Source organism: Copidosoma floridanum, unplaced genomic scaffold, assembly GCF_036245765.1.
Source record: "Copidosoma floridanum isolate Cflo_tuat_1 unplaced genomic scaffold, Cflo_Japanese_pri ptg000013l, whole genome shotgun sequence".
NCBI lineage: Eukaryota > Metazoa > Arthropoda > Insecta > Hymenoptera > Encyrtidae > Copidosoma > Copidosoma floridanum.
The window spans coordinates 6,497,662-6,525,573 of record NW_028321890.1 but is presented as its reverse complement, the minus strand read 5'-3'; the positions used below and the strand labels follow the sequence as shown (position 1 = coordinate 6,525,573).

General features: G+C 33.6%; 1 protein-coding gene across 1 annotated transcript; it reads left to right on the top strand.

Moving 5' to 3' along the window:
* Nucleotides 1-63: 63 nt before the first annotated feature.
* LOC149374817 (uncharacterized) lies at nt 64-3,555 on the top strand. Its single transcript, XM_089591733.1, has 5 exons — nt 64-216; nt 397-789; nt 1,015-1,942; nt 2,473-2,666; nt 3,418-3,555. Exons 1-5 carry the CDS (start codon nt 64-66, stop codon nt 3,553-3,555), a joined length of 1,806 nt encoding a protein of 601 aa, XP_089447859.1.
* Nucleotides 3,556-27,912: the final 24,357 nt, after the last annotated feature.

Sequence of the window (27,912 nt, the reverse complement as noted above, 5' to 3'; positions counted from 1 at the left end):
TATGCCACCGTAGTGTATCTAAGAGTGACTACGGGGGAAGGCCGATGTCATACCCATTTGTCAATGTCCAAGACCAAGGTCGCCCCCTTGAAAACTATTAGCATTCCTAATCTTGAATTGTGCGCAGCAGCTCTTCTCGTCTCGCTTGTTCAGCACCTCAAAAAATCTCGCTTCTTCCAACAGCTGAAGGTCTACGCCTGGACTGATAGTCAGATGGTTTTGGATTGGTTGAATAAGCATCCCCGCTAGTGGAAGACCTTTGTTGCAAACAGGGTGGCGTTTATTCAAACGGAGCTTCCGGCTGCCACTTGGTCCCACGTCCCGTCCAAGGAAAATGCCGCTGACATAGCTTCGCGGGGCTGTAAGCCCACTGAATTAGCCAATTTTCGACAATAGTGGTTCGGTCCGAGCTGGCTCGATCAAGATCGAGAGCTTTCGCCGCCAAAGGCTGGACAGAAGCGCGTGCTGACCACCCGACCAACTCCTCCGGCCTCTCCTGAATCGGATATCCTCACCAGGTTCTCTACCCTGACACGGTTAGTTCGAGTCCTAGCGTACTGCTTACGGCCTTTAAAACTGCTTCGATTAAGAAAGTTCGCTCTTCCCCCTTTACCGGCATTTCTGACGGCAGCGGAATTATCACAGGCCAGAGCCTCAGCCATACTGCTTTCACAAGCGCATTTTTTTAAGGATGAACTACTAACGCTGTCGCGCGGCGATCACCTCCCCAAGAACCACTTCTTGAGCAAACTAAACCCCGTTTACGATAACGACTTGGGCATCCTGCGGGTAGGTGGGCGTCTTGAACATGCGCCTATACCAGATGATAGGAAGCATCCCCCAATTGTAGTGGGTCGCTCCGCTTTAGCTCGTCTCTTCGTTAGGCATGCTCACCACATCTGCCTTCACGGAGGGCCCACCTTGACTTCTAGCACCGTCTCTCAGATGATCTAGGTGACAGATAGGAGTCGGTTAGTAAAATCCGAGGTTCAACATTGTATTACGTGTCAGAAGGTAAAGCCACGTCTTATTCACCAGATGATAGGAGATCTTCCGAGTGACCGTGTAACGGCGGCCCGTCCTTTCCGGAAAACCGGTTTAGATTACGCGGGCCCTGTTTCAGTACGACCCAGCAAGATACGGGGAAACTGTACTCCAAAAGGGTACATAGTCCTCTTTGTGTGTTTCGCTACCAAAGCAGTGCATCTCGAGCTCGTGAGTGATCTTACATCCATCAGTTTTGTTTCTGCCTTCCGTCGGTTTGTCAGTCAAAGAGGTCGCTGTCAGCGGCTTTACAGTGATAACGCCACGACCTTCCATGGGGCAGACAAGGACTTAAGGGCAATGTTCCACAGAGCATCGGAATTCTATTGGGCATCGGCGGAGACATTGGCCAACGACGGCACTACCTGGTCTTTTGTTCCCGCCAGCTCCCCTCATTGTGGAGGTCTCTGGGAAGCAGGGATAAAGTCCACTAAACACCACCTTAAGCGAACTATAGGGGAACATGTACTTACCTACGAGGAGTTATACACGCTCCTGACCAAAATTGAATCGTGCCTCAATTCTCGTCCGTTAACCCCACTCAGTGTCGACGCAACCGATCTACACGCCTTAACCCCAGCGCATTTCCTAATAGGGGAAGCTTCGATCCTTGTTCTCGACGAGGATCAGCCTGATCTGCCGCAGAACCGCCTTACTCGGTTCCAGCTAGTTCGGCGGTTGAAAAACGTCTTCTGGAAACGCTGGTCCGACGAGTACTTACAGCAGCTACAGGAGCGCAATAAATTAAGGTCAGCAACGAAAAATATGGCAGTCGGCAATATGGTCCAAGTCCGTGACGAGCGCTACCCACCATCGAAATGGCCCTTGGGCCGAATAATTGAAATCCACCCAGGTCCGGATAGCCTCGTTCGAGTTGTTTCCGTCAAAACATCCACGGGTATTTTCAGAAGACATGTGTCTCGCCTCTGTCCACTGCGGATGGGGGGTACCGAAGACCGTACCTCACCAAATGACATTGTAAATTAAATATTCACCTCCAGTGAATAGGCGGGCGGCATGTTCGGGTTAGAGGAGAAAGAGCAGGCAACAAAGCGAATAGGTAGGAGGGGCTAGGTAGGACTGAAAAGAGAGAGGGAGGAGAGAGAGAGAGAAAAGGGAAAATGCGTGAGGGACGGGCAGTAGCGACTCGAAGTTCGAGCAAGCAGGAGCTGTTGCCGTGTAACAGAGCACCTCGAGATCGACGCGAATGAAACGTTTTCACGCGCAATCGAACTTTCCTGCCATTTTGTGCCCTCGGAAACAAAGAGCTGAACTCTTTACCGTTGATCAGGAGCTGTCCTCCCAAAGAGCTGCTTACGGAGGCTGTCCCTCCTCGCAGAACACGGGAGCTGCCCTTCCGTGTGACACTACATGTGCTGCATAGACGACGCCTGAGACGCTGTTCTTTTTGTGTCTAAAGTTTTCCAGGCCACGCGGTGGCCATTCGCCATATTACCACACTCTCGAGCCCGAGTGAATTGACGAGCAACGTCCATCTGTCTCTTGGCCAAGCAAAGCTCTCAAGCCAACCCGAGCAGTGGTCGTCATCATCATCCACGCACAAGACCTTCGTATACAAGGTACAGGCCGACGCCATATTTCCCGCCACAGCGCGTGCCCAGGTATGCGTTCCCTTGTCTCGCGTGATCCGCCTCCATTTTGCCAACGTACAAGATACGCGCAGCGATAGCTACGTCCCAAGCGTTTGCGTGGTACAGACTATATATATATGCATATGTTGCACCTGTAATTCATTATTGTATTTTGCCTTGCGCTCCGCGGGTGTGCTTTATGACAGGTTTTCGCCTTGCGCTCCGCAGTTGTGCTTTATGACTGGTGATTATTTTACTATTTGATTGATTTCGTTTTGTGTGCAGCTGGTATGTTGCGTTCGAATGCTCTGCGTTACTTTTTTAATTTAATTGTGCCTAATTTTGTGTGCTCGCTGTATAGTATTTTACGTCGGCGCTAATATAACTGTTGTCATTATTAATCCGATAAGCGTGCGATCATCTCGTTTTACGATAAATTATCAGTAAAATAAATGTTATAAGTTTGATGTAAATAATTACGCTTAACTCATTTGACCTGTACGCTCTGATTAGTCCTTTCCTTCTTCCCTTCAAACGGACATTATAAACATTTTTTGGTGCCCCGGGTAAGGAACTCACAATCAAAGAACGAGTAGATTCGTCAGGGCGTACCAGGCGTTAGCGTGCGGTTATATTGCGTAACAATTTTCTAAATTCAAGGGTATTGGTATATGGCGCTTTCTCTCTCTCTCTCTCTCATTCGTACGCTTATATCATTTACTCTTACCCTCTTGCCTTATATGTTGTGCAGCCCACGTTAAGTTTTATTTTTGAATCATAGTCATTGCCGTATTACATTAAAATCAGGCACAGCATGGCACCCTTTACCTTAAAAAGGCTAGTTTTACTGCAAGAAGCTTGGTTTTTAGAAATGGGGCAAATGAAGGCCCTATTCGATGCGATCGATCAATTTCTTTGATTGATCTATTTGATCAGTGTTATTATTTTTTAACTTTGTAGTGTGTTTTTTGCTAGATAAACTGTTTTTTCACTAAAAAAATCAATCATTTGTTACATCATGCGCTGAACAACTTCAGTAAGATACATCTTTTCTTTTATCCTTAGTTTTCATGTTACTGCAAAATAACTGAAAAAACTCCGTTTTTCAAGCTATTTGACAACAACCACTATTGACGTAGAGGTTGCTTATTGTAGCTTATTTAACAGTTTATCATATGCGTGATAGTCTTTTATTAAAACCAAGTTTGTCGTGTTCTGTTAAGATGCAATATGAAAACTCTTGGACACCTGGGATACTTCTGTTTCCACAGTTAGTTTCGAACTCCTACGAAATCAATCACCAACTTTTTACAATATTTACACTTAATACGGTGCTATCTTATTCTAGTGCAACGGCTGCTTGTGGCCAATTTTTTTTCATAATCTAAAGCTAGTAAGCACATAAAGTTAAGGATGTGACGTTATTATCAGTTGTTTACGAGACGCTTGTCTTTACAAAAGAACCTTGCTCTGATTTCATCTTTTTCCTGTCTTTTGCCAGTGTGCACTCCCATACCATTCTAAAGGTAGAGAAAACTTTGGTAGAAGGCTACTTAACAACTTGAAGATGACTGCTGTCTCAAGCTTATCTTTAAGCCTTTTTTTAACTCTTACATACACTTTCTAGCAATTTAATTTGCAGAGCAATAGATTCTTTTTTCTTGATGCAAAAAAAAGAGCCTTTCTATTTGATTCGTCTAGTATCCTCGCTGGACTCACTGTACAAATCCTCAATTTTCATTAACATCTCTATGGGACTAGAAAAATAAATTAAAAGTTAATAAATATCTGCACCTTTCAACAGCATTTATTAAAAATAATGCATTTTCAAAGGCTCAGTATATACTTCATTTAAATAACCAATCAGTCCTCAAGTTTCACTGCAAATGTTATACCAAACTAACATTTGGAATAATTACTTTCAGAAAGTTTAATTAGATCCCTTGGTTTGCTAACTTGGTTAGTATATGCACGATTTACTAGTAAGCACAGAAAATTCATGTTTAACTGCTTGTTACATTAGTACAAACCATATAAAATTTTGTAGTAAAGGTAAAATCACTGAGACGCTTAATAAATACCTTCCCTCTAGCTAAGCCGTTTTTGTTTTTTTCTGATTTAACTAGTGTATATAAACCCTGCACAGATCTACTACTTATTTTACAAGTACAAAGCATTTTAAAAAAAGATGCAAGAATCCAGCAGCACTAGTATATAAATCAAAACAAAAACTCAAAATACATAAACAATCGACTTATATTATTGGAAAATCAACAGATGGACTCATAAGTTATGAATTTTTTGGAAAACAGATTCTGAGCATACTCGTAATGTTACTATTTTTTAGAGTTTTTGTATTCAACTATTTTTCACAAATTCTTATAAATTAATAAAAGGTAAAGATCTTTAATACGTATACTGTTTTGTATGATCCCCAGTGAGCCCAAGCCATTTATCTGCGAATAGTTTGTATGAAATAAATACTTGTTTTATATAAACATTTAATGATAGATATTGCTTCGTTAATAATTTTTAATAAGCCCGAACTTTCTAAAAGTCCATTTTCTAAGACTAGACTACAAGTTTTAATATATGTTAGGGTATATAATAGCTGTCAACAAAGAAATACAACGTATTTGAAGGACAAACGTGTGAAAAACTCTTTTTATTGTTGGATAAATCACAAATCGAAGAAAAGTAAACGATACGTATTGCATTTTTTAATCAAAATTCTATAATAAATGAATAAACAGTTAACGAAATATGCAATTAAAACATGTAAACGTGATTATAACACATTGAATTAAGCAGCTAAATAAATAATATACCATGGATTTTAGCTGTATACAAGTAGGCCTGTATTTAGTTGCGTAGACTGTTGTCCACTAACAATTGCGTTATTGACCCTGATGGACTTGTATTGATCAAAGGGACTGATGTCTCTTTGCAGAATATGTAGGCTAAATGCCTTAATTGCGTAGACTATTGTCAACTCACAATGACGTAATTGACCCTGATGGGCTTGTAATGAAGTTAAGGACTGTTGTCCTATTACCAATTATGTCTAGTGACAAAAAATATATATTAACTTTACGCATGATCAAACACTGAACTCATGTATTAGTTTGGGTAAATTATCTCGAGCATGTAAAAAATAGTCAACGGTGATGATTGTACGAAAACGCACGCCATTGCACGTGCACGTATTTCAAGAAAGCATTTGCGGAATGGTTTGAGCTTCCACGTCGGGTAAACAAGGACTCGTGTGTCTTAATCCATAGCTATATATGACGTCGTTACCGCGTACACTACGTTGCCGAATGAAATGTTTTCCTACGAATCTAATTAAATTATATCTAACGTTATAGCCCGATTCAACTTCCAATCACAGACTGTAAAGCACATTATACTACTTAGTTAATCGTTGTGCGAAATAAACTGCGATAAGCATTATTCATATGTTTACAATCGCAAACGGCTCTTGCACTTAAAATAAAGTTTGATACACTAATGACAATAGCTTCGTTTTACACAATTAAATGAATAAACGCGTCTTGATCACGAACTTTAAATAGGCACCAAAATTCTCGTGATTGCAGGCCTGCGAATGTTGTTAAAACTAATTAAATCGAGTGTGACATGCGACGCACTAATACTTGAACACAAAACATATGAGGCTAATAAATCGGTACTAACAATGAAATTAATGCACAAATCCGAAGATAAGCTGGTGACTTCCGTTAAAGTTGAACAGATATGTACACGGCACACCGAACAAATTAAAATCAGACCAAATATAACCTAGGATGAGCTTGGCATACTCGCTCACTTCTCTTGAGTGTTGGCTGGTCACGTTCGCTGACCGGAATGCCAGAGAAAACGCGGTGTCCCTATGTCTCTTACTCTCTCTTTCTGTACCCTACCAGTACTCCCGAAAGTGGCATATGCACTGCGAGATATTCAAAAATAAATAAAATCAGGAAAAATAAACAATAACAAATAACTAAAGAAAATGCTTTAGAATTAAGAATAAACTTGAATAAGTATACTTGCAATGATAAAATAATTTAAAAATTATCATTTTAACAATTGTAGTCGATAAAACATTTAGTTATATACACGTGTTTTATTGATTATTTCAGTCGACTAGAGCCCATTACGACTGAATGCTGTGTAGCAAATTAACCATGTATAGTTTTTATACGCAAAATGTGTTTTTGTATCACTAAATAGTTAATTCGTTATACTATCTTTGATGTTTATACAAAGCATGTTGAATAGTATAACTATATGCATAAATTTCATCGTTGCAGCATTTAAAGATGGTACTGTTGGAAGCACTTTGAAATCCAGCAGACGGATTACATGAAAAACGTGCCTTATTATTTTTACACGTATTGTCAGTGGAAGTTGCGGCACACAGATTTTTTTCGTGCTTATTGTTTGATTCCATGTGCTTCAAATTAATTAATTAATCAATCAGGTCAAACAACTACGTTGAAAAGCTCATGCACCTATGTATATGTATGTGGTGCTTATCAGACAACAGAAGAATTAATCAATTTTTAATTAGGTAAGTAAAAAAGAACATTTCATTTTCGTTAGGAATCCAAATTAATAATTCAATATTAATAGTTTCCTTTTTTTGATACATTTACTTAATACATGCATTCATTTCACTATTAATCCAATAATAAGACATCTTTTAATTTATATCCAATAATGGATCATATAGTACCAGTTGATTAATGAAAAAATTTCTATCAAACAGCAGAACTCAATTCAGCTCTAGCACATGTTGTTGTTTAGCAGTAACTATGCAATAAAAATAGATGATCGCAACTTAGAGCGTACTTATTCAGTGAAGTGCTACTTACGTAATATAATTCCTTCAGGAAGTTCTGAGTTACGTGAAGATTAAACAACGCCCAAGTGTAAGTGACTAGTTAACAAATTGTATAATAACTAATATTCGATACTTCCAGTAATTGCAAACTGTGCCCATGTAAAAAATGAATTAGTGATTAACGAAGTATTGTCTTAATCATAAGCTCAGGGGTAGTTCAGTACATATGTAAATATTAAACTGTACTTGTATGAAGCTACTTCACCGTAACAAAGCAAGGCAACAAAATAAAGTCCAAGACGTCAGCACTGGCGCAACGTGGGTTCTTCCGAGTGTAGTGTATATACAAATAATGCGAGGTGGTTATAGGTATATTCCGTTATTGTCTCAAGACTCGCAAAGGGAAATGAAACGCTCCGCTATTTTCTCGCGAAACTAAAAGGAAGAGTTCCGAAATCAATGGTTGCGAGAGCTACGATGGCGCGGTGCGTCTTTGATGAGCTTCGAGCACGCGCTTTGTGCGCAATAAGAGCGTTACTTTCAACGCGAGACGGCCAGTGGTGCCATTGAAACTCTCACAATTGTAGGTTTTGAAACGCTCTCTTTTAGATTCTAGAAGAATGAGCGTTTCGTTTTATTTTGTGAGTCTCGAGACAATAACACGCCCATAATATAAATAATAATCGATTAAAAAAACCGTAATTGTAAGAAATTAGAAACAAAAGTCAAAAAATCAGTATATAATTATGTAATGTACTAAAGAAACAAAAGAAATTTTTATTTTTTAATTAGATAGCCTGCAATGTAATTTAATTAATAATTTTATTCATCATATATATAATCTCAGTTTTTTAATATTTGAGGTGTCTGAAAAAAAATTTTTATACACTAATTATTTTTGATTCTACGTCCGATGTCGTCGTACTCGTAATAACTATAATAATAACTATACTTTTTTTTTAAGGACGATATGCTGACTACGTTTAATGTATTAAATGTTAAACTCTGTCATATTATCAAAAACCCTTCGTTGATATTTCGGTTCCTATTGGAGATTCACAACAACATTCATTAGGCACTCTGGTGTATACTTTTGATGTTAACATCCGTAAATATCAAACTCCTCTCTCCCTCCCTCTCTCCCTTATTCAGTTTGTTGAGTATCGTTACGCTTAGTTTACTTTATTGACAGTAAAAATAATATATACATTATATCACTATTTTTTGTAGACTTGGAAATTTTGCCTTATTTCCTGAAGTATCAATTATTTTTATGTTACCCCGCCTAATCCTTGGATATCTCGCTCAATACTCATAAATTCTGCCTAACAAAATTTTCTTTTAAAAAAAATAAACTTTAAATGGATTTCATCTGGTAGAAATTTTGCCTTATTTCCTGCAGTATTGCCTAAATTTTTGTAACCCCACCTAATTTTGCCTAATATTCTATAATTCTGCCACACAAGACTTTCTTTTGTTATAAATAAATTTACAAAACATTTTACAAAGCTGAAATTTGCCTAAAATAAAATTTCACCTAATTTTCTAAATTGCCACTTCATTTCAAACATAGGGTATATTAAATATTTTTTCAAGTAACATAGGGTATATTAAATATTTTTTCAATTTTTTTTTAAATTTATTTATGAATGTATCGTGTACATTAAATAAAAATACTCTTCTCTTTTAAATATTTTAACTATCCCATTTCAATTAATCAGGGCTCACTTTGTGGATGTAATTTTCTAAAAAAATTTATATTTGTTGTCAAAGATGCGCTTCTTTATCATTTTTTAGAAATTTTTCTTAACATATAAATTTTTCTCTTTCCCCTGCCAAAAATACGACTTTTTTCTCTGTGTTCAGAGAGCAAAATGCCACATTTCTCCTAGGTAAGGAATCACATTATCTACCCATAGTAAAAGTATTTTTCTATACTCTGCATTTTGAAATGTGGCTCTGGATACAAAAATGATAGCATACCTTCGTGGATCCGTTATAAGAGCCGCAATAATATTTAGAAAATACTTTTTGTTTTAGGGTCTGAAGTTCAATATCCATCTTACGAACTATATTCTGTGATCATGCATAGTGGAAACGTTAATAGTGGCCACTACTATGCTTACATACAAGATTTCATTAAAAATATTTGTTTATGCTTTGATAATTTTTTTTAAAACTTTAACTCCATTTTTGATGAAATTTAGCAAGTTAATTAGAAGGGTGCTCACTTAAAACTATTTTCCTAAACATTTTTGTCTTGAAACATATTATACGCTACATACTTTATCTTTTTAAGAGTTGATGGTATTTCTAATAATTATTGTACAAGCGTAAATTTAAAGAGGCTCTCATCAACATAAACCACAGAATATGCAATAATTAATCAAACTATTTTTGCAACTCTATGATAAAAATGTATTGAAGTGCGGAAGAGGAGTAAATCTATAATAGCTTCCTTGTACAATAAGTGTTATCTGATACTCAACAATCACTTAAGGAAAACGACACATTTTGAATTTTCATCATATTTTGAAAATAAAACTTTTTTTGTCCTCTTTGAACAATGGTAAAACAATGTTAGAGTAATAGTAACGTAACGCAACTCAACAATATCACATAACTTTTAATAACATCGAATTCTTTTGAAAACTGCAATTGGCTACTTTATTCTTAATCGTTCAAGAAGTACAAAAACACTTGTAATACACAAAAAGTAAAAAACCAAATGGAGTCATTTTAAGTAAGTTTTTTCTTCAATATTAAAAAAAAAACCAACTTTATAGTGAGAAGAATTTTCAAGAATGGTTTTTTTCTATATTTTTAATGTAAGTACTCGCTTTCCATACTATTTTTAGTATATGTTTATGATCGTGTTGCCAATAACAGTTTTTGTAATTATTACAAATTTAATGCTATGTACTGGGAGAGAGGGTCCGAGATATGGTTTTGTGGCAGAGATAGAAAAATTATACTTTTCGTCTATTACGCGGATAGAGTTTTAATTTGCAGGTCACTGGACATAAGAAATCGTACATGCACCACAGACGGAAATAAAGAAACTTCAGGTCGTCTAGTTATCCCTAAGATCTATAGAATATTACGCACCTACGGAAATAAAGTAACGGAAGTCTCAGATTGTCCGTAACTAACCACTTTCTGACCGCAGGTACGTGGAACTGTTTTACTTTTCTGGGTTATGTACATAATGTACTATTACTATAAATACGATATATTTGGAGTCATTAAAAAAATTTGCGGTTAGATAAACAATAAACATTGTAGATGAATACATTGGTACAATAGTATATTACCCACGTGGGAAGGAAAAAAAAAATGTCTCAGAGCGCATGATTATTGTCAACCAAGGCAAAGCCGAGTTTTAGGGATTCTTCATTTCCTCTCGTGATGCGTATATGATTTCAGATCGTCCGAATATTTTCTCCAAGGCGAAGCCGAGGATGACAAACGGACGGTCTGAGGCTTCTTTACTTGCGGCCATGGGTCGTATACGATTTTTTGTGTCCCTGTGGTCAGAAAGAGAATGTTCCTGTCCACGCAGCGCCGCCGATGTTGTAGAAAAAAGATTTAATTTTTGATATATATAATCATGAAGGAAGTTGTAAAGTAAGACTATATTATTTTACGTGCTTGTGATGTTATATTCTTATACATTACGTATGCTTACATGAACGCCTTATGAGCACGCTCGAATACAACTCCAATAGTTGTATCTTACCGCCTTCTTTAAACTAAATATATTTTATTTAATATCATCATTAAATAAACACCAGTATCCATTGTACAATTTTAACAGGAGATTAAAGGATATACATCTTTTGTACATGAAGCGGAAAAACCAGACGATTGGTCTAAAAAATTGAGGGCGATAAAATTATTGCTGGAAAGGAATCCGAATGAAATGTAAGTGTTAATCATTGTAATTGTTATAGTAGGCTTAAATATGATAATAATATATTCATTAAAATATTGCATCTAGAATTTTGATACACCCTGCTCCTCCGGTTCGAGGTGAAATATCAATATATTCCCAAAATATTGAGTGTATGGAAAAAATTGTGTACATTAATGATGCAATAATTAATTTTTATTTGAACTTCATATATTTTGAATTGATAAGTAGTGTAGATCGTGATAAGACCCACTTTTTTGACACTTGTTTTTATACTGGGCTATGCAACGAGTAAATACAGACGGGATGATAAAAAATGCACCTCAATAAATGCGACCTCTTAAAAAAAGATTTTTTATTTATTCCAGCTAATGAAGAGTAAAATTTTTATCATCCTAACCAACAACAGGAAGCTACGTGACTGTAACCTTTTATTCATTACTTGATGGCTTCCGACTGTCATATGATTAGTTAGGAGCAGTGATTGAGGAATAAGTACGGCACCAACACCTGGGTGTATTTTCCTTTACGAACCTCGTTACGTTACTCGCCTTCGGCTCAGGCCACAAACCTCTCGGTTTGCAAACAAAGACTTTTCAAACTCGTAGGAAAACTACTATTATTGTGCATGCGTTAACATTGTATTCAAGGGGAGTTGGTTATTTGTTGTTTTTGTTGAAAAAAATTCTCTTTATGCTCTCATTCGGTTACTGTCCGCAACAATTGCATAAGAACGTCTTCCCATAAATTTTAATGTTATGAACGCGACTGCTATTGACTGCAATGCACCTAGTGTTATTGTTTAAAAGATTTACGATAAAAATTTTACTGCATGATAATCTGTATGATTATCTACATTATATAATTTACTAAAAAAACGTTAATGTTAACTAGAGTATAATGCAATCATTGATAATTTTTTTTAAATATGTAGGACAGATTATACAGTCTTGTTTAAAAATATCTTATTGAATTCCTTATAATACCACTATGATAGATTATCACGTGCCTGAAGCCTTGTCATTAGTCGTACAATCGGTATGGGTATATGATGTGATGTAATTGGCAGAATTAGTGAAAAAACAATGCCTGTCAAGCGTAGGAGTAACCAAAATTAAGTAACTGTACTCTTGTACTAAGAGAGTTCGGAATAATACTCTGAATAAGTTTTGTGTTCGTTCTGTTGTAAAATAAATAATTTTTGCAATAGTGTGCAAAAAATCGATTTTCCACACTAATATAAGTGCGGAAAACACCTATTTTCCGCACACTTATTGCGAAATAGTAGTTTTCCTACGAGTTTAATAAGTCTCTGTTTGCGAATCGAGAAGTTTGCGGCCCGAGCCGAAGGCGAAGGACGTAACGAGGTTCGTAAAGGAGACTTCTCGAACGAGTTCTGGAAAACTGCTTTTTCGCCCGAGGAAGTACCAGCCTCCCAAAACCACTTGAGGGCGGAAATAGTTATTTACGTAACAAGTGCGGAAAAAATGATTTTTCACACGAGTTGTGATTGACTTGCACGAGTGGCTGGAGTTGATCGGAGTGAGTGCCAGTTGAGCACACGAGTGCGTAGCACGAGTTTGATCGCACGGCACGAGTTACCGTTACCAGCCACGACTGCGAGTCTATCACACGAGTGTGGGAAATCGTTCCACGCTAGTTGTGGACAAGTTTTTTTTGATATAAGTGTGCGAAAAATAAGTGTTTTCCGCACTGATATTAGTGTGAAAAATCATTTTTCCCACATAGTATGTGGAGAATATTTTCTTTACACCTTTTCCGCACACTCTGTGGGAAAATTGATTTTCCACACTAATATCAGTGTGGAAAACACATATTTTCCGCACACTGTTGCGAAAAAACTTGTACGCAACTTGTGTGGGACGGTTTCCCGCACTCGTGTGATAGACTCGCACTCATGGACGGTAACGGTAACTCGAGCCGTGCGATCAAACTCGTGCTACGCACTCGTGTGCTCAACTGGCACTCGTTACCGTCAACTCTGGCCACTCGTGCGAGTCAATCACGATTTATGCGGGAAATCGTCTTTTCCGCACTTGCTACGTAAGTAACTATTGTGTAACGGATAAAAATTTGGATAGCTGTTTGCAACAAGACAACATGAGATATTGTATGTAAATTTTTGAAAATCAAGGAGTAATTAAAAAGTGTTAGGTTCTTTTTAAGCAATGTGATTTTTTAAGCAATCTATGAAAGCTTATGAATACAAGACATTTTGAAATGAATTAATGAAATCGCGTGAATTTCATCTAATATAACTACTCTCAGAATGTCTTCGGATAAACTTCATTCGCTTTGCATTGAGCAAGAATTTCACCAGAACCCAGTGAAATAGTCACTCGCACAGTGGGTGAATTTCTCTCGCTATGCTGGTAAATTTTACTCGTATCAGGTGATTATCACGCAAAGCTCTGAGAGACTTTATTTTTTTTACTCGCAAAAACACAAGTGGCTATGCTTTTTTATTGAATACTTCTAATTTTGAAAAAAAAATTTTCCGTTCTAAAAAATTCTTGGATTCGAAGAAGTGATGGATAATGCAGCTCAGGAAAAAAAATTTGTGACCAAATTTTATCCGATTTGCGTGAAATTTATCCAAAGGAATTGAGAGAGTAATACTTGTAGTAAAAACAAAATATTTACATGAGAGCATCACTGTGATGTAATATAAATAATGATATGAACTTGGGCATAAGCTAATTATAAAACTACAAGGCAGTGGGCAGGATACGATAAATTAATCCCAAACTGGGGAAAAGTCTATTGCATTACGTGAATGTAAGATGTAGACAGTTTTGTGCACACGGTAATTTTATTTCAGATTTCATTGGCTTTTGGCAGTTGTGTGTTACCCTCATATGCTGGAAAAAAACAGAAAAAAAGTGTCGCTTAGAAGTACCTCTTAAGCGCCAAAAATTACAAAACTTCGCCCTTGAAAACAGCACAGAAAAAAAAAAGGTGAGAAAGCACCTAACAGATAGTATCTGTGAAATAATTGTTATGTCTTGAAAAAAGTACATCTTACAACGACCTAGCATTAAATGTGTGTGCATAATCCACGCATGAGTATGTTTGCAGAAATAAAAGCATTCATTGTAAATAAATTTTTTTCCTCAGTCCAAATATTTTAATATTTAATTCCATAAGAAATTATGGCACTTAATCATTAAAGAATGCGGTTTAACAGTATTTAAAAACAAATTTATTAAAAACAAAATAAGGTTGGGAAAAACTACAATTGAAAATTGTTGAAATTGATGTACCACAGCAAAAAAACTCAACTGGCTGCGGATTGTACATGTTGAAATTCGCAGAATCTTTTTTTTGTAAGAATAACTATGGGACACATTATTTTTCCTTTATTATCTCGAGCACTGTATTGTTAGTGTGGTGTGACAGTTTCCTAAAGCTTAGAGAACACACAACGATGATTACAATTTCTAAAACAGTACAGCAGTAAAAAATTTTTATAGTGGTCATTTATCATGCCATTTAAAATTGTATGCAATTGTATATTCTTTGCTATAATGGGCGCTCGTTGTGCTTTAATAATTTTTTTTCTACACTTACTGTAACAATTTACGGAATTTTTATGATCTTTTACACGATCCCACTCCAGATTTCGATAACATTCCATCTCTTAGTAATTGGTTTGATGAAACTGAAATGTTATCAAAAAGATTAGAAATTCGTGATCTGATTATGAGAAAAGCAATAAATTATTCAAATATAACATTTCAACGGCAAATGGAATAATGACGTTATCGCAAAATTGTCTACTAGTACAGAAAATTTTTGTCATGTGCACAATGTTGCACTAATCTATCAAGATTGTTCTTCAAAAATTAATTTTCAAAATGTCGTTGAGACTGATGAGTACAAAAAATTTCCAGAATTTTTTTATGAATGAAAATTTTTTTTCCAAGTAAATAAAGCTGTGTGTACACACATATTATTAAGGCATTATTCTGATTGTAATGTTAAGTATTAGAACGATTAGTAAGAAATTGTTCGATGATTTAATTAAGAATAAACAAAAAACGCTTATACCCTAAAATTTTTTTGTAAATCCTATTTTCTAATATTAAATGTACTGTACTGTAGAAAAAAAATTTAGAAATATGAATATTTTTTATCATTGCTAATACCAGTATAGAAAATGAAGTAGAAGGAAACATTCATGTGGAAGGAATAAGTGTTTTTTCTTCTACCGTGGCCATTTTTAAGGGGGTGGTGTTCCTAAGGTTGAAAAAATATTTTTCACCTCACAAATTTGGATCCGGCCAGGGCAATCACAACAGTTACTTAGGGATTGCTTCGCAATGATGTTTGGACACAGTGATTACCCAGTGTGTTTGGTACCATGAGCACAAATAAGTACGATTTGTGAGCTTCAAGGATTGAATCAGATCACAAGTTAATTTTAAACATATTATTGTCAAGTCAAATAGGATGTAATTATCAGGGACTTACTTTTTTTTTTTTTTTTTTTTTACTTTTTACTACTTATATCTGTTAAACATTTATCAACCAAATGATTGTGAAAAAGTCATGATAAAAAATACTCATTCTTTCAAATATCCTTTGTTTAACAATAAACTTACTAGTGTATAATATCAGGTAGTGTGTGCCGTTGCTAAAACAATTATTACATTTCTTTAGAGTATGAAAGTAAAAAGACTAGTAATTATATTCAGTATTAAAAAACTCAAAAAATGAAATACATTATATCATTTGTAGTACATTGCGCACCAAAGGTAGTAAAGTACAGAAAGTTTCAGATCACCCGTGTATTGGCCCCAAATGCAAAGCCGAGGGTGATCAACGAACGATCTGAGGTTTATTTTCTTCCACCGGTGATGCTTATAACGTCTTACGTGTTCAGGTGCCGAGCAAGTGAGCATTACTGCCCACAAACCTGTAATTTAAAAAACTTGTGTATGATGTTATAAATGTTTTGAGAGCATGCAAACAAACCTTTTAAACCTGTAAACTAACTTGAGTCAGTTTATAAGGTTCATTGCATTTGTACTAAGTTCATCGTAAGCATGCTGTTATTTGTTCAACCAGACTTTTATGGTTCTTGATGATACATGTTCGTTTATTGTAAAATTAAAATAGAACTGAAAAAAACAATTATAGAAGTCCAAAGAAGTTGTGTGAGTAATTTTCAAATCACAGTTGTTCAGTTATTTCAAATATAATTTGTAGAAATCACTTCAGTGGATCCAAAAACTCGATACTACACAGAAGTTTAGACCCATTATAAATTTGTACACCTAGACCACACTTTTTTCAGACAATGCTTTCTGATACAGCACAAAAAGTTTTTGCTGTCAGCAGCAGATTAATTTTCATTCTGGGGTAATATATTTTGAGCAAAGCGTTTCTTATATTAAACGCGGTTGAGAGTGATTCAAAGAGGATTCATTCTGCCTCATTATTTTATTATTTAGCTGCAAAAAAATATTTTTTAAAAAGCTTCAACTAATTCATTGTACATAAAATTAATTTTAACACGGTATTTTATTAATGAAGGGCTTACTCAGCAGCTTTCAATAAACGTACTGTGCCATGTAAGGTTTTTCATTCACTTGTGTGATTGGTGTGACACGATACCTCATTCTCAATAAACACTAGCAATGATATTTGTCGTGAAATTGTCTGGTTATCCTTTTTTGAGCAAATCCTTTTGTTGCTACGTTTAGGAATAGACTAAATGTAGCAATTACTGATTGAGTGATGTATTAATAATTGTCTCAAAAATAACTGACATGCTAAGTAGTAGAAATTTTACTTTCTGCATCGACATAATATATACAATACATATCTGTACTAGTTTATAAAGTTAACTACACACATTCTTTTATGATAATGAAGTGCTTGGCATAGTACCAGTTAATTATTGAACGTATCAATCCTCTGCAGTTTGAGTCTTACATCTCAAAGCCGTGCATTTCACAACTGCAACCAGGCTCTTCTGCTGGGCAGTTTATTTGAACAACTTGGGAAAAAACATTAAATTCTAATCCTAATCCAGATTTGTAAACGTAGAATACTCCTAAAATTGTAAAACACCACAAAGTAAACCCAGTACAAGAATCCAAAAGTTTACAGCTGAAATTTATCGACAAACTAAAATAAGTAGAATGAAAAGATGTATAATTATTGTATTAACAGTGAAATGAATGTCTGTATTAAGTGAATGTATTACAAAAAGGAAACTATTAATATTTAATTATTAATTTAGATTCTTAATGAAAATAAATCGTTCTTTTTTACTTATATAATTAGAAGTTAATTAATTCTTCTGTTGTCTGATGAGCACCACATACATATACATAGGTGCATGAGCTTCTCGACGTCGTTGTCAGACCTGATTGATTAGTTAATCAATTTGAAGCACATGGAACCAAACAATAAGCACGAAAAAAAACTGTGTGCCGCAACTTTTACTGGCAATACGTGTAAAAATAATAAGGCACGTTTTTCATGTAATCCGTCTGCTGGATCTCAAAGTGCTTCCAACAGTACCATCTTCAAATGCTGCAACGATAAAATTTATGCATATAGTTATACTATTCAACATGCTTTGTATAAACACCAAAGACAGTATAACGAATTAACTATTTGGTGATACAAAAACACATTTTGCGTATAAAAACTATACTTGGTCAATTTGTTACATAACATTTAATCGTAAAGGGCTCAAGTCAACTGTAATAATCAATAAAACACGTGTATATTACTTAATTTTTGTTGACTACAACTGTAAAAATGATAATTTTTTAATTATTTTATCATTGTAAGTATACTTATTTGAGTTTATTCTTAATTCTAAAGCGTTTTCTTTAGTTATTTGTTATTCTTTATTTTTCCTGATTTTATTCATTTTTGAATTTCTTGCAGTGCGTATGTCACTTTCGGGAGCACTGTACCCTACCTATATGTGGTTGCGCATACGCTAACTTGTTAAGTCAACTTTCAACGGAACAACTACTAAAGTCTTATTGCAAACAGCCCTGTAGTGTGAGCTTGAAAAATGTTCTCTTACAAATTTTTACTAATGCTTAGACAATAAACTCAGCAACAACTGGGAAATACCTCAGAAGTGAATATGTATAGTATAAATTAACCTCACACCGTCTGCTTAATAAATCTAAAAAAACTTATTTGTAATATTTACTCAGTTATTAAAGCAATAGGGATTCTCAAATCTAATTGAATATTTAGTTAAAATTATTAAAATTGTGTACTTATTTGACAGTTGTTACTACACCTGTTGCATCTGTAAAGCATTAGGTTAGGCAAGGAAGTGAGAAAGAAAGAAAGACAGAGTAGAGATATTATGTAGTCAAAAGACATTATTATAATTAGTAAAATCTTTAGTAGTTCATCATACTGTGAAAAGCTAGCTACTATTTACAGTAAGTTTCTATCACGGTAATTTTTTAATTAATGCTCGTGTGAACTTTAAAGAAATGCCAGTTGACAGTTTGTGCTTAGGTAATCAAACACAAAGTTATATCTCTACAAAATTTTTGGCTAGATAATGTATAAATATAAATATACTTTAAAACATTGTTGTGTTAAAACGTAGAGCAGTTATGAGTATACGAACGTTAATGAGCGTAATTAAATAGGTATGATAGTATTAAATAAATAAACAGTAATTAAAAAAGTATAATGTTGATGAGAGAAGTTTAAATTGAAGCCATGGCGTAACGTCCTGCCAGGCTAGTTAGTACAAAACTATAAGCTGTCCTTAAATCTTCCGATGATTTCAAAACAACTTCCCACTGTCTACGCTGACTACATTTTTAACGTCAAGCTTACATCTAATACATATGCCTAAATTTAATACCCACCGTGGATTTCTACCTAAAAGGCAATGCAAAACGATCCTGTAGTACAACTTTATCTTAAAAAGGGTAGTATTACATGTCAGTGAATTATGCTTACAAACGTACATCATACATATGTTTTTTTTTTTGACAAATATTTAATGTACATTTAACGTAGAATAAAAAATAAGCATAAAAAAGGCAGATTGCTTATAAGTATTTTTTTATACGATTAATTTGAAAGGAAGAAGCACAATGGAGCATGTAATACTGTGAAAGAATTGCGTAAAGTTGAAATTACATGATCCGTAAAAAAACTCGGAATTTTTTTGTCAAAAAAATTACTTTCTGATAAATGTGACTGATTTCTGAATAGGTCCGTACATTTTTTTTTTTTTTTTTTTAACATGCTTTTATTAACTTTACTTGTAACCAACTATGTATGTAAGAAAATCTTGGAATAATAATTTGACCCACTTCTCCGTGTTCGATCAGGAGAAAATTTTGCAGACGCTTTGAGTTCTGATGACAATAGGTACGTGACTAGCTAACAAACATCATTACAGTTCCAATATGTCGATCTTTCTAAGATGGCGGAATGGCTGTTTGAGGTCCACCCCCATGATATGGGTATCAAATGAACGGGTTTGCTGTTAAGAATACAAAAAAATAGTCTCATGACTTAAATCCAACATGGCAGACATTTAAGATGAAAGATTGGCGATTTGAAATTCAGCCCTATGATTTACATATAAAATAAAAGGGTTTGCTACAAATAATGCGAAATGACTTTTTCTTACCAAATTATTATTTCATGGGTGTTAATCAATGAGGTTCGACTAGAGGAATACAAGGATTGGACCTTTAGTCTATAAGATCCAACCTAAGCCACGGTAGGATACGCCCCGAGGGCTGAATGGTATGAGGGTGGTAAAAAACATCATGTTGCTAGTGTCACCTTAGGGCACCGGGCGCAACTCTATTGTAATTAGCCTTGCCCCCTTACATAGACTTCCGGGGGGGGGGGGGGGATCAACCGCCTATAAGATTAAAAAGTATAAAATAAAAATAACAGCTTAAAAAACTATAAAACACGCTTTTAGCACTCACTAAAAATAACAAAATAACTTGGACATTTAGCTTAATGACTCAAGAGACTTCCCGTTGCCAAACCTTCATGAGATCAAAGATAAACATAAATAATTTCAGTTCTTGATGGACCATAAATAACTACCTATGCAAAATAGTTATAAGTAGGTAATCATCTTTACTAAATATTTATTATGATTTATTACAATGAAAAGCGTAAAGCAATATGTCTAAAAAGAGTAAAGATTACCGCATGGGTAATTATTTATCGTTCATCACGAACTGAAACTGTTTATGTTAACCTGCGATCTAATGAATATTTGGCGAAAGAAAAGTTCTTGAGTCATTAAATTGAATGTTCGAATTATTTTGTAAATTTTAGTGTGTGATAAGAGCGTGTTTTTTAGTTACTGATTTTTAAGAAAACAAGAAAGAATGGGTCAAGAATGAGCCAAAATGCAGGAGTAAGAGCGCACGAAAAGTAAACAATAGTAAAACTTTATTACATTACGTAACATAACTTGTAAATTAATATTAGTTGATTAATTAAAACATAAATACATTTAAAGTAAGCAATTCAATAATTTTTTAGTTTTTTTGTGAAAAGTAAAAGTTTATCTCGGTCTTCTTTTTCTCATGTATTTTTCGAAAAACTTGTTTTTTCTTCTTTTGGCATGCTGGCTTTTACTTCAGCTTTACCTTTCTTCTGCGTGCTAGGTGTACTACCACAAAGAATGATAATTGAATCATGTTATAGATAAATACTCTGTACAATTTTTTTTGCTAAACGGCACACTTCAGAACTATTCTAGGTTTTACTAAATGCGTAATAAACAGACTTTTACAAGAGCGATTATTTTATCCTGGGTACAGTTAAATAAGGTAATCCATTATAGGATATGCACCGTCAGCAATAAAAGAAAATGATGGATCAATATAAGACTGGCAGAGTATTATCAGTTTGCAACTTTATATTATTTGAAGTAAGACACCTATAAAAATCAGATCCTAAAAATTTTGTGCTGTCATATTGTTGTCCCAATTTATCAGCATTAATAGCAATAGACCTGTAATCTGCATTAATCACAGCTTAAAGAATAATTAAGTGGCACTGCCTGTAGTTAAGAACATGTTTCGAATCGATGACTTCCTAAAATATGGCATTCATCACCTATAGTAAAACAATTAAACTGTATTGTACAAGCATGATTATTTATTTTCTTACGAATTAAAGAATCATAAGCTAGAAAATAAAATAAAACTTAATTTTGTCGTTACACTGCAAAATTTTAAAATGTCCACAAAATTGTAACATTATTAAATATTTTAAAAGCTATACTTCTGTAGACATTATTAGCGATAAAGTAAATTAACGATTTTAGAATTCTGACCTTGAAAAAATATGTAACGAAAGTAAATTTCTTATTAAACCCCCCTCCCCCCTGTACCTGTCATAATCCGTTTACTACTACACCTCACCACATCACACTATTTCACGCCGTTTAACTACAGCACATATTTTGAATTTCACATATTATTTATATTTCTTCAACTTCCTTTAAAAAATAAAAAAAAATTTTTATCTATATCTAAGCCTACAATATCTTGTACACAAACCAAATACCTTCCCTACTCAGCTATAAGCGGTCTCAATATACGTTATTCGGTTACTTCTTGCTATAGTGTTGTTTGTTATTTTTTTTAAGTTGTATATTTACTTTTAACTTATTAAGCCATCAGGTTTAATAACAAAATATATAAATTAAAATATTGTTTACGTGCAACACATTTTTTTGTTATTAAAAATACTTTTTTCAAGACTTAGAAAACAGTCATTTGTAGCAGCAGGTTCCGCACGTATAAGAAAATGTTCATTTATTTACTTTAAATAATTGCTTGTAAGCCTTGTTAAAACGTAAATTTACAATACTTTGATTGATTTTCATTGTGTTTTATTTTTTAACAACGTTTTACTGATTTTTTACTTCCAGGGCGTTTATCACAGTTAATGGAGGGACAATAAAGAGAAGTTAAAGAAGCCCTAATATTGTGATGTGGATGTTTCAGCTAGAAAAATCCGACTTATCACCTTGTAACAAAACTCTTTCGTACGTTACCTTTCTCGTCCCTACTAGCTGGATTACTCTTTTTCAGAAAGTCTACCCCAGGTCTCTGACTCCAAATTGACAAATACAAAAAAAAAAAAAAAAAAAAAAGATAAAAAAGGATAATAGGCACTATTTAAAATAAATAATAATTAGTTACATGTTTTACGGTATGTAGGTATTATTTCTTTCACTTTCATACACACTCTCAAAAGTCTTATCGTCTTTTTCTCTCACTTATATGAATATAAGCAACAATACAGAATATGTCCAATGTATATATATATATTAAAACTTGATAAGTTGTATAAGTTTAACAAAATCTCTGACAAATTCACTACTTCTTAATATAAGCTGGTCTTTGTGTTCTTTACGCGTCATCACCATCGACACAGAGTTGTGTATAGTAAATTAAAAATATTAAATGTAATTTTAAGAGGATTTAAACATTATGTAATTTGATTTACCATTATGACTTTTGACCTGGTCAACTATCTTTGCTTATAAAGTTCTTATTTATAATCAAATATATTGTTATTAAGAGAAAAACTGAAGAGATAAAAAAAACACGAAGTGAAGTTATTGTACAGTGACTGTAGGGTGATGAAAAATATAAAAGTAACAAATATTCAAGAAAAATTCTGACTGTTTTATGAAGGTGAGTGGTAAATAAGCCCTACTTTTCTCTATGATAACGTACTTTCACAAAACAGTGGACAGTGGGTGCTTGGGTACCTAAGTAAAAAGTTATACTTCTATGAAATTATATGGTAAATAATATAATTATAAATATAACTATATCTCGAATGAAACGATATTGTATAAAAAAGTGGTGCAATTGTCATTGGAATAAGTATACGTACGTTAGTTGGGTGTGGTTTAAATGTATGTTTTAATATCTAATAAGAAAACAAATATCAGCAATATTTTATGGCACAATACTATATAAACAATATGGTAGCTGGGCAGTACAAGACTGTGCTCTTTTAACAAATCTTTGAATGGTTTCAAAACAACTTTTTAAGAACATAGGAAACACTCTAACAAAATAGTGAATCGGTTAACCGTACCCTTTTTTACATGTTTAATTTAAAAAATTTGCTACTTAACATGTAACGTTATGGAAAAATTCCTTTAAATAGGATTTAAACGATCTATATAAAGTTCCCATTTTTTGTTAGTATGAAGAATGACTATTTAATTAACTTGCTTTATTTTAAAATAGATCTATGACATTTTTTTTTTCCAATAACACAAAAAAAAAGGAGTCAAGTATGCGTAAAAGCGTGTATGTAAACTCATCCTTATGAGAAAAATGTATGTACCAAAAAAATATATTTTATTAAATAACTTATTTATTTAATGTACAATCAAACAAAATTAATGAATATGTTATAAATAAAAATTCATAGTGAAAATAGCTAACTTTGAAAATAAGTTACTTACTGTAAGATAGAATGAAGTAATTGGTTTTCCATTGTCAATAGCTTTAACAAAGAAGCTATTAACAAATTTTTCTCTCTCCTTGATAACATTTAAAAGCAGTATAGGCTTAAGCCACAAAACATCTAAATATACATAAAACTTTTATATTAATTTTTCCGAATCAAGCTCTACAGTTGTAGCTAAAATAGGCAGGTGCTAAGAAGGGGTATAACAGCTGCTGAAGAAAAAGAAACAGTCACAGCTGAGAAAAGAGTTTTAGCAGTTGTACTTTTACATAGCCTATGATGATCTTCCCCAAGAGTTGAAGTCAAAAATAATTTTTAGAGGGAAAGCCACGTGGAAGTTGGGCTGAGTTCCACGAAAGCAGATGGATCCTGTTGGACATTTTCACTAGATTAAGAAATTTGTATAATGCTTTGGAGCTTAAAAAAATTAACTTTTCTACTATAACATGGTCATAGTACTCCCATCACAAATCTCAAAACGCTTAAACTTGCAAGAAAAAATAATATTGTAATGTTGTGTTTCCAACCAAATTGTATAAACAAACTACAGTCACTTGATGTGGGTTGCATACATATTATTAGTTATTATTATATTCCAGAAGTGGCAGCTTTTTTCTATCAAGGTTAACAAGTCAGATTAAAAGAACTATTTATCTTTTGCGTAAGGCTTTTTTGAAAAACTGCTGTAGCTAAGACAGCTAATAATGTATTTAATAGAATTGGAACTTGTCCATATAACCTGGCTGTGTTCTCGTCGTTGATTATTCCCAGAGGAATTAATTTTCTGTTAGCTTACATGCTAGTTCTAGTTCTAGCATTCTTGGTATGAACAAATGATTTTTGTTATTTGAAAATTCTGAGCCATAATTTATTATTTTTTATTTTCAAATTATCAGATATGATAGTGGAATGATTGAACATTAGAAGAAATATTTTTCACTCAGAGGTAGAGAAAAATCTATCATTGCATTTTTAAAAACATGATTTTATTCACAGTGAAATACATTTTTCTAGTGCTTCAAAACTGTTACTTGCAACACATGTGTCTATCTTACAGAATACAATTAATTTACTTGTAGATGTTTCACTTACTACCTAAAAATAAAAAATAGCTTCATACTAGGTATTAATAATATTTTTTTTTTAAACCGTAATTTGCTACAAGATTTTTCACTAATAAATCATAAATAAGTCAGAATGGTAGTCAAATTGTTAAGGAAGTCGTTGACATTTTGTTTGCAAAGAGTTTTATCCATCCACAATTATTAAATTGACATTATGTTGTTAAGTCTACGTGTTATTATACAAATTCTACTATTTTTATAATGTACGTTAGAACAAATTTTAAAGGACAAGTAATAAATATGTTAAAATATAGTTAAGCTATAATAAACATAAATAAAACAAAAGATAGAAGAGGTAAAACCACCATTTTTATATCTGATGAATGTACAACAATTTTAATTTCTGAGAAAGTAAAAACTATAAAGAAAGCCTTCTAACAAAAAATCTAAGTCTGAAAAAGATACAATGTATGTTTGAAACCAGCTTTATCTTTACATATTGCTTTATTGCTAAAACTAAAAACGAAACATGTCACTTCAACGCTGACAAAGTATAAAAAAATGTCAAACACGCGTAAATCACTTACAGGTTATGTTGCTTCAGAGGCTACCATGTAAGTGGTGAATGCAACCGACAACATTTTTGAAAATTATGATTTCATGTTTTGTAAAAGATATAAGTTATAGAAAATCGCTTCTGATGACCAAAGAAAACATAAAAATACGTAATAATGCATAATCACTCACTAATCAAACGAATTTGTAAGAAGGATGAAATTTTCAGTCTATGTTAATTTAAACTCTTATTCTATACTATAATTCATCTAATTTTCATTTTTTTAAAGTATTTAATTCAAACATTTAATGTTACTTAATAAGAGAACTTAACAGTTGAAATTATTATATTTTGCATCGTAGAAAATAAGTCGAAAAATAAGTTCCGTTTATATCTTAAATAGGGCACTGTTATATAAGTTAGTATTTTTTATACGACAGAAAATCACTCAAAGTTATGCAATGAACGAAGTAAGTAAACCGATGTGCTATTGGGAACCTCACCAGGCCCAACACGGGAGACCTCACCAGGTCCGGACACCTGAAGGATTAAAAGATTGATAGCTCTTTCTTGATTCGGTGGGTGGTGGTGCATGGCCGTTCTCAGTTGGTGGAGCGATTTGTCTGGTTAATTCCAATAACGAACGAGACTCTAGTCTGCTAAATAGGCGTTATTTCTGGTATCCAAATATTAAAATTTACCACTTGATATTAAGAAGTATGACTATTTATTTTAATAATTATGTACACAAATCAATAGTAAGCTGTTCTACTGACAGTCTTTCTTAAATTATAGATCTACAGTTAGACTCAAATAAAAGTTCTTTTTCTAAAAGAATAACAAAAGTTAAACAATCTTTTTGTATATACAAATATTCAGGATTAAAATAGTATACCATGTAGGTGCCAAGACAACACGTAATAAGGACACCCATGGTGCCTATATTCTCGCTCACATATTACATTAACGCAACTTAGTTACAACAATTGTCATGTTATGAAAAATCTGGATTATGATAATTAGAACAGTCAAAACACATTTTTATTAAAAAATCATACATGAACAGAGCAGACATGTAAAGAGTAAAACGTAAATAAAGATTGGTGCACATACCAAACATACATCATAGAAAACAGAAGTCATTACAGGAGACCCTTTACTGGGGATGTAGAAAATTTACTTGGAATTTTATATTTATAGCTTATACTAAAAATAAGAATTTTTCGTTGTTTTAATAATAAAAATATACTAGTGAAACCTGTAATTAGGGTTTGTTTTATTTTTCAGAAGGTGTAAGAAAATTTTGTGAGTATTGTTAAGTGTTTCGTATCATTTGTTTATTATTATTAAGTAAAGTACGGAAAATCACTAAGAATATTCAAGTTTATATCTATTACGCTCTTGATCAACGATCTCTGTTCTCCCGAATTCGAAACCCTGCGAGTAGTGCACGGAGTGGCGGTACAGGGCCGACCTTTCGTCCCTGTTTTTTATGTAACGTTTGCGTTCTTTCAAACGCATGCACAAGTATCTCTTACGTTAGCCAGTGTATCACAGATCAACACTCACGTGCAATCTTATGGACAATACCTCTCGTGTCTAATTTATTTATGGAGTCGTTTCTTAAATTGATAATATGAGTTTAATTCTCAGAATCTGTATAACAACAAACAACATGTATATTAAATTTGGATAGAGCTTAATGGAAAATTATATCCATAGGTCAGAGATATGAGACTAAAATGAACACATTTCTGTTAAAAAATAAGGGATTTTAAGAACGAGAAACGACTCGTGTACTAAATTGTTAAAGATTTTAGATGAGAAACATAAAAAAAGGGTGCAACTAAGTAATCTGGTTTTTTGTTAAGTATTTGTATGCTACTTTAAACATACATTGAATTTTTCAATGATATTCTTCAAAAAAATTTATATGTTGTGTACGTCCTAAAGCAACACTTACTGGCATGTAATACTACCCTTTTAAAAATAAAGCGGTACGACAAGATCGTTCTTCCTAGCCTTTTGGATAGACGTACGTTGTGACTATTAAATGTGGAGCGTATAAGGTGAATATGAGCTTGACGTTAAAAGTGTAAGTATCGTAAACGCAGAGAAGTTGTTTTGAAACCTTCAAAAGATTCGATTACAGCCCATAGTCTTTTACTAGCCAGCCAGGAGGCATGGTATGCCATGGCTTTAATTGAAACTTTTCTTATTACCGTTATACATTTTTCATTAGTGTTAATTTTTTAATTATTAAAATTTTTCATAAAACCATACTCAATCAACGTGCATATACTTATTTCAACAATAAGTGTTCCATTTTCGTGCACAACAACATCTTTTCATAGAAGCAATATTTGTATTCATACATTGTCTGCCAT